General features: G+C 45.0%; 1 protein-coding gene across 3 annotated transcripts in view; it reads right to left on the bottom strand.

Annotated features, from left to right (window-relative positions):
- ARNT2 (aryl hydrocarbon receptor nuclear translocator 2) overlaps positions 1-12,670 on the bottom strand; it is a 158,148-nt gene extending 145,478 nt beyond the window's left edge. Inside the window, exon 1 of one of the 3 annotated variants that reach the window (XM_077918873.1) lies at positions 12,345-12,670. In XM_077918873.1, coding sequence (XP_077774999.1) covers positions 12,345-12,375 — 31 coding nt within the window. In that variant the 5' untranslated portion in view covers positions 12,376-12,670. Of the gene's footprint in view, positions 1-12,274 lie in introns of all 3 variants that reach the window. The other 2 variants (XM_077918872.1, XM_077918874.1) reach the window with 2 other exon arrangements.
- Positions 12,671-14,042: the final 1,372 nt, after the last annotated feature.

Consider the following 14,042-nt stretch of genomic DNA (forward strand, 5'->3'; position numbering starts at 1 on the left):
AGGCTGGGAGGCCATTCCTGATCTTGGGCCAACAGTTAATAAAAACTTTTCACATATGTCATTTATTTCAAAAGGAGGGGGTGAAAGAAATTGGTGTTCAGGAACAACTTTCTCCTTCCCCTTGGGAGAAAGCTGGCTGGCCGTCTCTCCCCGCTGATCAGAACTGGGACTTCCTTAAGTGCTGTTTAAGCACTCCAGAGGGCCTGTAGTACAAGGCAAGCATTCATTTATATTTAAACAATGGTAACAGAGAAGAGAGAAGACTGCTGAGCTTGGCACTGCAATCCCTGCAAGAAATTCTGGCAGGTAGCTACAGTAGCTGTAAAAGGATTTGGATAAGGAGCAGTGAGGGTGGGGGGGAGGGTAGGAATTGAGCGAAAAAGCAGGGAGAAAGTTGGAGAAAGGAAACAGCAAGGAGAATGTAGCAAAGGAGAACTGCAGGAAAAAAGGAAATGGGAACAGAGAAAAAGAGAGGCAAGAAAAAGTAATGTAGCACTGCAGAACTGGGCAAAAGTTGAAAGAATGGAGAAAAGCCTCTATGTTTCCCAAGGATTAATAAGACCCACAATATCCTTGTATTTGAACTCAGAGGCCTTCCATTTTCCTGGGGGTTGGGGTGGGCGATTTGCTATTGCACAAACTATTGCACCTCTTTTTAAAAATAAAAATGGTTTTCATAATTTTGTAAAAAAGGCAAATGTATACATCCTAACACATGAGGAAAACACAGCACATTGATTCAGAGTACCGACGCCTCATTTTAAAGCACAATAAACCCTGCTGTGAAAACCTACAGCTCAGTTGGCAGTGCGTGAGACTCTTAATCTTGGGGTTGTGGGTTCGAGTCCAGCACTGGGTGAAAAGGGGGTTGGACTAGATGACCCTTGTGGTCATTTCCAACTCTACAATTCTATGATTCTGTGATAAGGTCAACATATGCTGCCTGGGCATGGTGGACCAGAAAGTGTTAAAGAAGGATAGAACTTTGTTTATGTATGCAACTACAGCAGCAAGAATCCTCATTGCAAAGCACTGGAAGACACCAGATTTACCCACGCTGGAAGAATGGCAGACGCAGTTGATGGACTACATGGAACTGGCTGAAATGACTGGCAGAATCCGTGATTTGGGAGAAGAAATAATGGAGGAGGACTGGAAAAAATTTAAGGACTATTTGCAAAAACATTATAAGTTGTATGAATGTTAAGAATGTGTACGATTAGGAAACGTTTGCTTCAGCAACTTGAATAGGTGAATTTGAAATTAAGTTATAAGAAAGATGAGGTAGACAATATGAAGTAACCATACTATGTTTATTTACAGAGTACAAATAACTGAGATACAGTATTTTAAATTTGGAAACATAGTATTTGAAAGATACAGTAAGACATGAAATAAGGTAACAAATTGCTGATGTTACAATTGCAAAGAACACAGAATTTGGAAGATGTGGGGAAGTCCGATTGGAACTGTTAAAGTACTATGGAAAGTTGGAATTTATGTATACTTTCTTTTTTTTACTTTTACTTTCTACTTTTTATTCTGTAAATTTCTGAATATTTGAAAGAAAACTTAATAAAATATTTTTTAAAAAAAAAACGTATGCTGCCTTGGGTTCCTGATGGAAGAAATATGGGCTATAAATGTAAGATACGTAAGTATATATATTATGGCAAAAATCTGCCACTTTAAAACAACTGTCTAAATTAGTGGCATAATTTTGACATGCGGTACAATTTTGCTACGGGTTTACTCAGACATACAGTCCAATGGGCCTTACCCCACAAGGCCATTTTTTGCAGGCTATTCAAACATGGTTAAGGAATCACCATAACGTCTGCACTGCTCCTCAAAAACTGAGCCTAATTTAGGCCTCTGTAATAAAAATTATACGCCCAGATTTAAGAATCGCTCTCAGCGGCTATAAAGCTCTAAAAATGGGCATGCATCAAGAAGGTTCTGGAGCCTGTGTCTCCTTTTTTTAAAAAAGGAAAAAGCTGTAAACCCCCCCCCCAACTTCACTCTCCTACCCTGTAAATCAAAAATGTCAGTAGAAATTGCTGCCCTTTATCACAAGTTATGGTTTTGCTGACAGTTTTAAAATTAAAAGCTATATCACTGGATGACTTGGAGTAACGCATGGCTGGACTCAACACACACACACACACAGGGGCAGTTATGAAGTTCCTAGGCAGAAAATATTTCTGTTCACAGCCTCTTCACTTGCTCATGCTAAGCTGGCAAGATCTCAGCAAAAATATTATTTCGCAAACTGGCAAGTCTTTTTGCTCGCAACTGTGCCGCATCACAGCTCATATTTCACGTGATAGAGCACCCTGCTTGAGCCCCAAGGATGAAGTTCAGTGGATTTCGGGACGGTGTTGGATGGTTTGTGCTAAAAGCCAAGTCACAACGCTACAACAACAGCAATACAAGAAATCCGTATTTGAGCTTCTTGCGGACAATCCCATGTGGAGTTGAAAACTGTGATTCCTAGATGAGACATGGCAGGTCTCATCCAACTGTTCCTAAGAATTTTTTAACTAAGAAGGTTCTCATACAGTGGTACCTCAGGTTACATACGCTTCAGGTTACATACGCTTCTGGTTACAGACTCCGCTATCCCAATGCATGCTGTTAGAAACTTAGATATACAGTGGTACCTCAGGTTACAGACTCAGAAATAGTGCTTCAGCTTAAGAACTTTGCTTCAGGATGAGAACAGAAATCGGGCTCTGGCGGCGCAGCAGCAGCAGGAGGCCCCATTAGCCAAAGTGGTGGTTAAGAACAGTTTCAGGTTAAGAACGGACCTCCGGAACGAATTAAGTACTTAAACTGAGGTACCACTGTACTGCCTTTCAATATGAAACTGCAACAATGGCCTCTGAAAACACAGCAGAATATTTTCCGACAACATTTTAAAAATCGAAAAGGAACATCGGAAGCTGCCTTATTCCAAGTCAGACAACTGGGTGCATCTAGCTCACTATTGTCCACACTGGCCAACAGCAGTACTTCAGGGTTTCCAGCAGTGGACATTCCCAGTTCCTCCTGGAGGTGCCAGGAATCGAATCTGGTACCTTCTGCGCACAATGCAAGTGCTCTACCACTGAGCTAAGGTGTGCAAAACACAAAACCAGGAACTGCAGAGAATTTGTGCTAACAAATTCTAAAAAAGCCTAATTAAGTGAAGAATGGTTTAACCTGCTTCTGGAAGGGCCATGTTGTCTTCTAAAGGTGAGCATACCAAGGTTCTAAAGCCGGTCCTAGACTTCATGAAAGTTGACCTAGGCTCCATGTACAGTGGTACCTCAGGTTACAGACGCTTCAGGTTACATACGCTTCAGGTTACAGACTCCGCTAACCCAGAAATAGTACCTCGGGTTAAGAACTTTGCTTCAGGATGAGAACAGAAATCGTGCTCCGGCAGCACAGCGGCAGCGGGAGGCCCCATTAGCTAAAGTGGTACCTCAGGTTAAGAACAGTTTCAGGTTAAGAACAGACCTCCAGAACGAATTATGTTCTTAAGCCGAGGTACCACTGTAATTATTTTAAGTTAATTTAATTTATTAGTTTTATACACCACCCTTCATCATAAGATCTCAGGGTGGTTGACAGAATACAGGATAAAAGCAAGTAAATAATTAGAAACAAAACAGCAAAACAGTAGCTTTTGGCTTGGCTGCTTAGTATATTTGGGTGTTCCTGGTGCTGTTAAATCGGCATTTTCTGCATTTTTAAAGTTCTGTTTTAAACTATTAACTCCTTAAACCTTGGAAAATCAGCTAATAAGTGCCTTTCATAATACTTCCTTGGTTATATTCAGCACAAAAGACATCAGTTTAAAGTATCCTACCATCAGGTGTGGACAATAACAGAAGCATGATTGAAGACTGATATATAAACATATATTGAAATCAAACATGTAAGACATAGCAAGTTCTGATGAGTTGGGTCTTAAATTTGGGGAAGGCGGTGTCATTCGGGATGGTGCCAAACTGTTCCTTCCAAGCTACCCAGAATCATAGGAAGCTTCCCACTACCAAGTCAGACCATTTGTCCATATAACTCAGTATTGTCTACTCTGACTGTTAGCAGCTTTCCAGGATTCCAGATTAGGATCTTCCCCCAACCCTATCAGGTGATCCTGAGAATTGAACCAGGAACCTTCTGCAGCCAAAGCAGATACTCTTCCACTGAGCTACAAGCCTTGCCCATTCATTCTTAACAGACCTAAACCAACTACTTGCAGAGAGCTTTTGGTATTAGGCCAAGGGCCACATGAAATGAGGCTGGAGGCCACATGTGGTCCTTGGGGGGGGGGGTACCCTGGCCCCACCCTTATGCCCAGATAACAGTCCTATGTACAGTGGTACCTCGCAAGACGAATGCCTCGCAAGACAAAAAACTCACTAGACGAAAGGGTTTTTGGTTTTTTGAGCTGCTTCGCAAGACGATTTTCCCTATGGGCTTGCTTCGCAAGACGGAAACGTCTTGCAAGTTTGTTTCCTTTTTCTTAACACCGTTAATACAGTTGTGACTTGACTTCGAGGAGCAACTCATAGCACGCGGTGTGGTAGCCTTTTTTGAGGTTTTTAAAGACTTTGGTGATTTTTGAAGCTTTTCCAAAACTTTCCTGACACCGTGCTTCGCAAGACGAAAAAAATCGCAAGATGACAAAACTCGCGGAATGAATTAATTTCATCTTGCGAGGCACCACTGTAGCCCAAAAATGCACCTAGAAGCCTAACAGGTATATTCAGTGGCGTAGCGTGGGGGGTGCAGGGGGGCCGGCCGCACCGGGCGCAACATCTGGGGTTAGGGCAAATCCACAGGTTAGGGGGCGCAAATCCACGGGTTAGGGGGCGCAAATTACTTGCCTTGCCCCGGGTGCTGACAACCCACGCTACGCCACTGGGTATATTATCTCATGTTTTATTGCTCTGAGTTGTAGCCAACTAAGTCTTACTTGGAGCAGACCGACTGAATATGACAGAGCTAAGTTAGCTGCATCCATTAGTTCCAATGGGTCTACTCTGAGTAGGATTAAGATTGACTACAACCTTATGTTTCTTGTTTCATAAGACCAGGGGTCACCAAACTTTTTCAGCAGGGGGCCGGTCCACTGTCCCTCAGACCTTGTGGGGGGCCGGACTATATTTTTGGGGGGTGGAATGAACGAATTCCTATGCCCCACAAATAACCCAGAGATGCATTTTAAATAAAGGGACACATTCTACTCATGTAAAAACACACTGATTCCCGGACCGTCCACGGGCCGGATTTAGAAGGCGATTGGGCCAGATCCGGCCCACAGGCCTTAGTTTGCCTACCCATGCATAAGACCAAGGAAGATGCAAAAGATGGTAGCCAATCTTAGTCCTACTCAGAGTAGACCTGCTGAAATGAATGGGCATGGCTGACTTTCATCCGTTAATTTCAATGGCTCTACTAACAGAACTAACAATGGGTGATCCAACCCTAAGGCTGGAATCCTACAAACACTTACTTGAGAGTAAGTTCTGTTGAACTCAGTGGGACTTACTTCTGAGTACAGATAGGTAGCCGTGTTGGTCTGCCATAGTCAAAACAAAAAAAATTCCTTCCAGTAGCACCTTAAAGACCAACTAAGTTGGTTCTTGGTATGAGCTTTCGTGTGTATCTGAAGAAGTGTGCATGCACACGAAAGCTCATACCAAGAACCAACTTAGTTGGTCTTTAAGGTGCTACTGGAAGGAATTTTTTTTGTTTTTACTTCTGAGTAGACATGCATAGGCTTGCACCTTAGATTGCCATTTTCAAACCATCACATTTTGCTTAATTCCCAAAACGTGACTCTCAAATTGAGAAGAATTATGGCCTGAACAAAATTTTATTGAACCACAGAACCCACAGAAAATTCAAATGATTGCACAATTTCTTGAAAAACAGTCACACCTTCATGAATTTCTTGTGCTGCATTTAACCTGTCTTTCCTTTCATGTCTCACCCTTAATTTAATGAGAGAGAAATCTCAGTCTTTACAAGAAAACATATTTAGGCTTCCTACACACTTTAAAATTTTATTACCAACTTCAGCATAACTTGGAGATGAAGAAAAGTCTGTTGTATCCAAGACTTCAACTGTTCTGGATCCAAAGCAGAGATAGAAAACTCTGTAAAATTTTGTGATCCCTTCCTGATCACTAAACATGACAAATCAAACTGCAGGATCACACACACAAACTATGCCTTACATGCAAGTTTCCCAACCACACAAGCTCAGCATCGCAAAAGACTGTTTTTGAACCAATCGTAGTCAGATCTATAATTATTCAGTTTTCCTATCCCTAGGAAGTCCCTAAAATTAGTATGTTATCAGCTTTCATGGCCTTTCACCCTTTAAAATCTGAGCAAGGGAAATTTGTGTTATTAAGTTGGAAAGTCTTTAAAGATTTTAAGAATCATTCCAATCAAAATAAATTTCCAAGCAGGGTTTTGAATTTGTTTCAGTATGAAACATTTAAGCCACAACCTAAGTAAAGTGGGACTTCCTTCTGAGCAGCCGACATGCATAGGATTGGACTGTAAATGTATTTTATTTTATTTTTCAATCACAGCCATGCATTTCGCACAACTACTTTGGCCACTGGGAAAGAAAAATATAATAAAGCAGGGGTAATTAATGTGGTGTGCTTTTTTTGTCTAGTTCCGCTTTCTAAATATAAGTCAAATGAACATGCTAAATTGGTAGAGACAATGTGAAACTCTCCCAGTTCAATCCACCACTCCCCTGAAAACCCACTGGACACGGTGGGACTTACTCCAGAGTAAACATGCATACAGTAGGTTTGTGTTGTATGCCAGATCACAGCATCTGATTCTGGAGTCGTCCTTTCCAACTTCAGAATCTTTGATAATTGGCTAAAATTAAAATGCTCCTAAACTCAATTTGAGAACTCTCATTTAAAAACCCATAGAAAAGGGGGTAGATCAACTGCTGGAACAACAAGATTTCTGATCTTGTGAGGTCTACTTGCAATTAAGAATAGGAAAAACAAAACCGTTCACCATTTTGCTTTTCTGCATCTACTCACTTGGCTTTTATGGAGGTAAAACGAATTCCACCTTTTAAATATTCTTTTTTTAAAAAAACACCACATGAAAACATAGGCTAGGAAATATGCATTTCATCATCTTTTCATCAAATATTGATTTTAATTAAAGATTTAAAGCTTTCCAATTAAAAATGGATCTCCAGGCCAGTGATCTGTTTTGGACTAATCATCATGGCGCAGGACTCCTCACCGAGATAACTGGCTCCGCTTCAACCTTGGCAGATTTTTAAGGGTCATAAAACGGGCAAATGCCAAGATTCTTCCTTGATTAACAGCCTGGTCCTAAGTGTGTTTACTCAGAAGTAAGTCCCAATGTGTTCAGCTAGTAACACAGCATTAGGATTGCAGTTCTGAAGACCAATCCAGTCTTCACTTTTACACAGGACTAAGTTCTTCCACGGAATTCAGGAGGATTTGACCCCAACAATGATAGCCCTAGACTTGTGTTAAATTGTTGAGGCTTTTGTTCTATTAAGGTAAAGGTAAAGGGACCCCTGACCATTAGGTCCAGTCGTGGCCGACTCTGGGGTTGCGGTGCTCATCTCGCTTTATTGGCCGAGGGAGCCGGCGTACAGCTTCTGGGTCATGTGGCCAGCATGTCTAAGCCACTTCTGGCGAACCAGAGCAGCGCATGGAAACACCGTTTACCTTCCCACCGGAGCGGTAACTATTTATCTACTTGCACTTTGACGTGCTTTCGAACTGCTAGGTTGGCAGGAGCAGGGACCCTTTAATTAGACTGCTTGTTCCTGAACTTTCAGAGGAAAGAACACTGGGCTCCATCATGGCCAATGGACTCAGGGATGATGGGAGTCATATTCCAACAACACCTGGAGAAGATCAGCTGGCCACACCTAGGGATGTTGGGAGAATTCCATCAGAAATGGTAGAGAAAAACCACTATAATCTACACGATCGCCCATAGTCTGGAACCCAAATCATGCAAGCCAATGTAAACTACTGTTGTGGTTTTAGTCCATAAATGATTTTGTTGTCTTGTGCATGGTTTTTATGTTTTCCTTCCAATGAAATCCATTTAATTACATAATTAATTGAAGGCAGCAACAAGAGGAAATCTTGGACACATCAAGAACCAAGTGTGGGAAACAAATTTGGGGGGAAACTGACTTAAAATTTGTCTCAATTTGTGGCTGATTTCGTAAAAATTTGGAAAACTGATAAAAACAATGTGGCAAGAAATAATAATAACAACGTAATATTAGTTTTGGCCAATGTAATGGCAAGTTGAAGGATGAAGGTTTCAGTAGAATCTGAATTGTAGTGCCTGCTGCTTCCTGGCTATAGTGCTCTGATAATGCCTCCTTAAACCAAGGTTACAGTCACCAAAATGGAATGTCTAGTTGCCATTTTGGGGTAAGACAGCTCTAAAGTCTTATTTTTCAAATGATGAACAGACTGTGATTGATTCTCAGTTAAAAACCTGGCTAGTTCAGATGACAACTTTAAGCTAGGTTAAGAGCTTTGAGAACTTAAAAGAAGAAAAGTCACTTAATCTAGAGACAGTCCACATATATATTGGCCTATTCCAACCACTTTTTCTTAATGATGACACAGACCATTCACAACATAAGAATATTCTTCACAACTAGGTGCAAAGATGGAGCACAGAGTGGGGGGCATGGCCCCGGGGCAATTTTCAGAGGGGGTGCGAACAGGTGCCTCCACAGCAAGCACCTTCATTGGAGCCTGGGTCCGCACCAGAAGGAGCCGGGCCTTGGCCGCAGCGCTTGTCCCTGGCAAAGCTCTGCCCATCGGGTCAGGCCTGACCCTAGGGAGGAGAACAGGTGAGTGGCCAGCGGCAGCAGTTCTGCCTCCACTGCTGGGTCAGGCATGAAGATGAAGAGTTTGGATTTGATATCCCGCTTTATCACTACCCTAAGGAGTCCCAAAGCAGCCAACATTCTCCTTTCCCTTCCTCCTCCACAACAAACACTCTGTGAGGTGAGTGGGGCTGAGAGACTTCAGAGAAGTGTGACTAGCCCAAGGTCACCCAGCAGCTGCATGTGGAGGAGCAGGGAAGCAAACCCGGTTCACCAGATTGCGAGTCCACCGCTCTTAACCACTATACCACACTGGCATGACCTGGTGGCAGAGAACATGGGGGGCGTGGGCAGCAGCTTCCCCACCCCTCTCCTTGGGTGGGGTAAGTGAAGACAAGCCACAACAATTAACTATAAAATTATTCACTGCTCCTGCTCAGGCTGCACAGAAAAAATGCCAGATTAACGTATAAGCTAAACAAGCTATAGCCTAGGGCCCCACTCTCTCGGGGAGCCCAACAAAATTTAAAGGAAAAAAACAACAAGCTGTACATTTCCAAAATATAAGATAAAAAAAACTAATAAAATAAAACCTACATACAGCAACAGTGTTTTGTGTTGTGTAGGCTAATATGATGTAAGTTATGAGCTCCGCCTGCTAGCCTGCTCCCTAAAATATCACTGGTTTGCTCATTTCTATATACAGTGGTACCTCGGGTTACAGACGCTTCAGGTTACAGACACTTCAGGTTACAGTCTCCGCTAACCCAGAAATAGTACCTCGGGTTAAGAACTTTGCTTTAGGATGAGAACAGAAATCGCGCGGCAGCGGCGTGGCGGCAGCAGGAGGCCCCATTAGCTTAAGTGGTACCTCGGGTTAAGAACAGTTTCAGGTTAAGAACGTACCTCCAGAATGAATTAAGTTCTTAACCCGAGGTACCACTGTATAGGGTGCCTGCATTCTGCATGTGCAAATGGCTTTAGATACCTATTAGGTCCATAAATTACTATATATCATATGTTCAACACAAAAACTGGCAACAATGTGTTGTTGGCAAAGGACAGCTGGACATATAAAGGGCCCCATTACCTTCAGTAGCTTGGGGCCTCATCAAACCTAAATCCGGCCCTGCTCCAGATGGTGGAGATGTCATGTGCCATCCTGGTGCCCAGGTATCTTCACAAGTGGCCGGTAGTCATGTGCAAAATGCACCTGGCACCTGGCTAATTTCGAACACTGTGTTTAAAGGTATACAAATGTACATCCATTGCTCCACCCCCATTTGCTTCTAGCCCCACTACCACTGCGTTGTGGCCCCTGAAAGGTTGCCTAGAAGAGAGTGTGGCCCTCAGGCTGGAAAAGGGTTTCCCACCCCTGGCTTGAAAAGGGGGGGGGGATGTTAAGGAGAAGCTTGATAGAATATGGATGGGCAACCTGTGTCAGGGATAGAAGGAGGCAATGGCACTCCTAGGCTACAGCATGAGGGAACATAGGCTATGCTGAAGCATAGAGTTGGAGTGAACTGCTGGTGACATTTTCCAGGCTTCACTGCTGCCAACTGGCTTGATAGCCAAGGCACTGAAAGGCACCAAAACTTGGAAGAACCACAGAAGAGGCTGGCTGCTGGACCAGGCCAATGGAAGCATCCTGTTCTCAAAACCTGATGGCTGTGGGAAACCAGGGAGCAGGACATGAGCAGAACAGCTCTCTTCCCACTTGCAGTCCCCAGTAAAAAATGGTAAAGGTAAAGGACCCCTGGATGGTTAAGTCCAGTCAAAGGTGACTATGGTGTTGAGGCGCTTATTTCGCTTTCAGGCCAAGGGAGCTGGCATTTGTCCACAGACAGCTTTCCGGGTCAGGTAGCCAGCATGACTAAACCGCTTCTAGCACAACTGGACAGTGTGATGAGTTCCAGAGCTCACGGAAACGCAGTTTACCTTCCCGCCGCAGCAGTACCTATTTATCTACTTGCACTGGTGTGCTTTCAAACTGCTAGGTTCGCAGGAGCTGGGAAAGAGCAACGGGAGGTCACTCCGAGATGGGGACTCAAACCGCCAACCTTCTGATCATCAAGACCAAGAGGCTCAGTAGTTTAGACCAGAGCGCCACCAGCGTCCCTGGTACCCAGTAACTAGCATTCAGAGGCATACAGTGCTGGAGGTAACACACAGCCATCATGGCTAGTAGTCAACAATAGGCTTCTCCTCCATGCCTTTGTCCAATCCTCTCTTAAAACCAAAGTGCCACCATCCTAGGCTTTGGAAAACATGTGACACACTTGCCATAAAAGCTGGTCCATACTACAGTTTTCAAACAAATACACACACACCCCACACGTGTCACAAGTACTCTCTCCCTGACCCCAAAATAATTATTATTAGAAGACAGAAGCATAAAGTTATGGCAGAATTGATTTAGGTTCCATATCCATCAAACCTCCTGAATTCTAAAAATGCATGAAACTATTGATGAAGTTAGTGCAGAAATTGCGTCCCATCAAAGGAGGACATGAGGGTCTGAGGGGGTTTCTTGGTCAACGGTTTCAGAACATAATCACAAAAGGCCAACATTTCTTCCAGGGCTCATACAAATGTAAAGGCAGGTGCCTACGTTTCTCAATAGCTGCAGGAGACTGGCTCCTACAGAATTTGTTCTGGACTCAGTGCCAGTCCTGTGGATCAGTTTTGTCCAACACAATGGAGGAAGAAGTGGATTGCAAAGTTGCCAACTTTTTAAGCATCCCCAGTTCCTGTGCCTTCTACAGATGCCTGATCTGCAGAGATTAGCAGTTGGCAACTTTCATCCTTTCCTAGCACTAAGAAGCTCCACCTGCTAGTTCCTGTACTTCAAGCACATACAAGAAAGGAACAGGATTGGGATTTGTTTTTAACTTATCAGTTGGCACCCGTAAGGGGACGGGCCTATTATCTCAGATGGCAGAACACATGTTTCCCATGCTGAATATCCCAGGTTCCATCTCCCTCACCTTCAGGTTTCCAGAAAGAGATCAGATTGTGTGGAAGATGACACCCAAAGGGCCAATCAGAAGAGACAAAAGAACTGAATATGTCAAGGAAGGATTCTGGGGCTGCCTGCTGCCTGGGTCTCCGCTAGAGCATTATAAATGTCCCCCCTGTGGATGCATCCGTGGGAACATCAGCATGCCTACTCAGAAGCAAGCCCCACCGAGTCCAGCGGGGCTTTCTCCCGAGGAAGCCTGCAGGCGCCTGGAACCTTAGTAACAGCAACGGGCGACAGTAACCAAGGGCGCAGATGGTGAGGGCCGGTGACACGGCGGCGCTTTCCCCCCGGGGGCCATCCCTCGGGGTGGGGGTGGGGGGACACCCCTGCGGGGTGGCCGGTGTGCGTGTGTATGTGCGAGATCGCACCGGTACCTTCCGAGCCAAGGCGTTTCTGTCAGCAGCAGCAGGAGCAGCAGCAGCAGCAGCGCCCACAGCTACTCACCGGGTGGATTAACAGCCGCCGGCGTTGCCATCTTGTCTCTGGAAGAACTAAGATAAATTGCGAGCTGGGGGCAGCTGGAGGGGGCTGGCTATAAGGTGGACCGAGGAGGAGGAGGAGGAGGAGGGCTGATGCTCTGCTGCGCAGCCCAAGGAAGATGGGGAGGGACGGGTCGGAGCCGCCTCCCCGCCCGCAGCCACACAAAGGCAGGCGTCCGCGCAAGGGGATCCGCGCGCGCGGCGAGGCTGGGAAATGCAGCTCGGGGCGCGCGGGCTGCTTGCGCGCGGCTGGCCAAGATGTCTGATCTGATGAGAATCCCTTTTTTTCTCCCTCTCCCCTTTTTTTTTTTTGCAATCGCTTCTGCACATGCTCAGCGCGCGCACACCCCTCCCCTCGCTGCCCACCTCAGTCCGAAGTGAGCATGTGCCAGGGAGCCGCACATGTGCGCTGGCCAAGTGAAGCTGCTGCCCTCACTTTGCGCCCTCAGCCTCGCTCGCTTGGGTACCTCTCCATCAAGGGGGCACGCTGTCGCTGCGTGTCATATGCCGCTAATACGCAATAAAAAAAGAAAACAAACCCCAAACGCTGTAGCATTTAATACATTTAGTGTTATTACTTACTGCTAAAGTAATTTAGTGTCATTACTTACTGCTGAGGTGTTTTTTTTACCCCCTAGTTAAAAAAAAGGTATCAAATGCAGAAAACCTAATACAGACGGTTGTGTGCGAGCGCTATACAGTGTTACCTCGGGTTACATACGCTTCAGATTACATACGCTTCAGGATACAGACTCCACTTACCCAGAAATAGTGCTTCAGGTTAAGAACTTTGCTTCAGGATGAGAACAGAAAGCGTGCTCCAGCGGCGCGGCGGCAACAGGAGGCCCCATTAGCTGAAGTGGTGCTTCAGGTTCAGAACAATTTCAGGTTAAGAATGGACCTCCGGAACGAATTAAGTACTTAACCCGAGGTACCACTGTACCTTTGAAGCACATTCTTCCCCGCAAAGAATTTTGAGCATTGTAGTTTACCCCTCAGGAAAGGTAAAGGGACTCTGGGGTTGCGGCGCTCATCTCGCTTTATCGGCTGAGGGAGCCGGCGTACAGCTTCCGGGTCATGTGGCCAGCATGACTAAGCTGCTTCTGGCGAACCAGAGCAGCGCGCGGAAATGCAGTTTACCTTCCTTCCGGAGCGGTACCTGTTTATCTACTTGCACTGATGTGTTTTCAAACTGCTAGGTTGGCAGGAGCAGGGACCAAGCAACGGGAGCTCACCCCGTCGTGGGGATTCGAACCGCTGACCTTCTGATCGGCAAGCCCTAGGCTCTGTGATTTAACCCACAGCGCCACCCGCAACCCCTTATGGAGTTGCAATTGCCATCAACCCTCAACAAACTACAAGGCACAGAATTCCTTGAGGGGATGAATGTGCTTTAAATATGATACGCAAACAAGTAAATTTATATTTCATTATAGTTCTTAATGCTATGAGTTTGAGAGGCAGGGTTAGGCTATGTGCCTGAGTCCCCTTTCTAATTCCTGGATCCAACAAGACTTCAATTGCTGGAATAGCCAGGGCAGCTTCTTGGGGAGGTAATGGCCCCTTCAGTATGGCTCATTAAGGTAGGTGCCAGAAAAGAAATAGATGGGGGGGGGGGCCTCCCTCAGCTGTCTGTTAATTAGAAGGCAAAGGCAAAAGTTGG

Source organism: Podarcis muralis, chromosome 14, assembly GCF_964188315.1.
Source record: "Podarcis muralis chromosome 14, rPodMur119.hap1.1, whole genome shotgun sequence".
In the NCBI taxonomy this organism is placed as follows: domain Eukaryota; kingdom Metazoa; phylum Chordata; class Lepidosauria; order Squamata; family Lacertidae; genus Podarcis; species Podarcis muralis.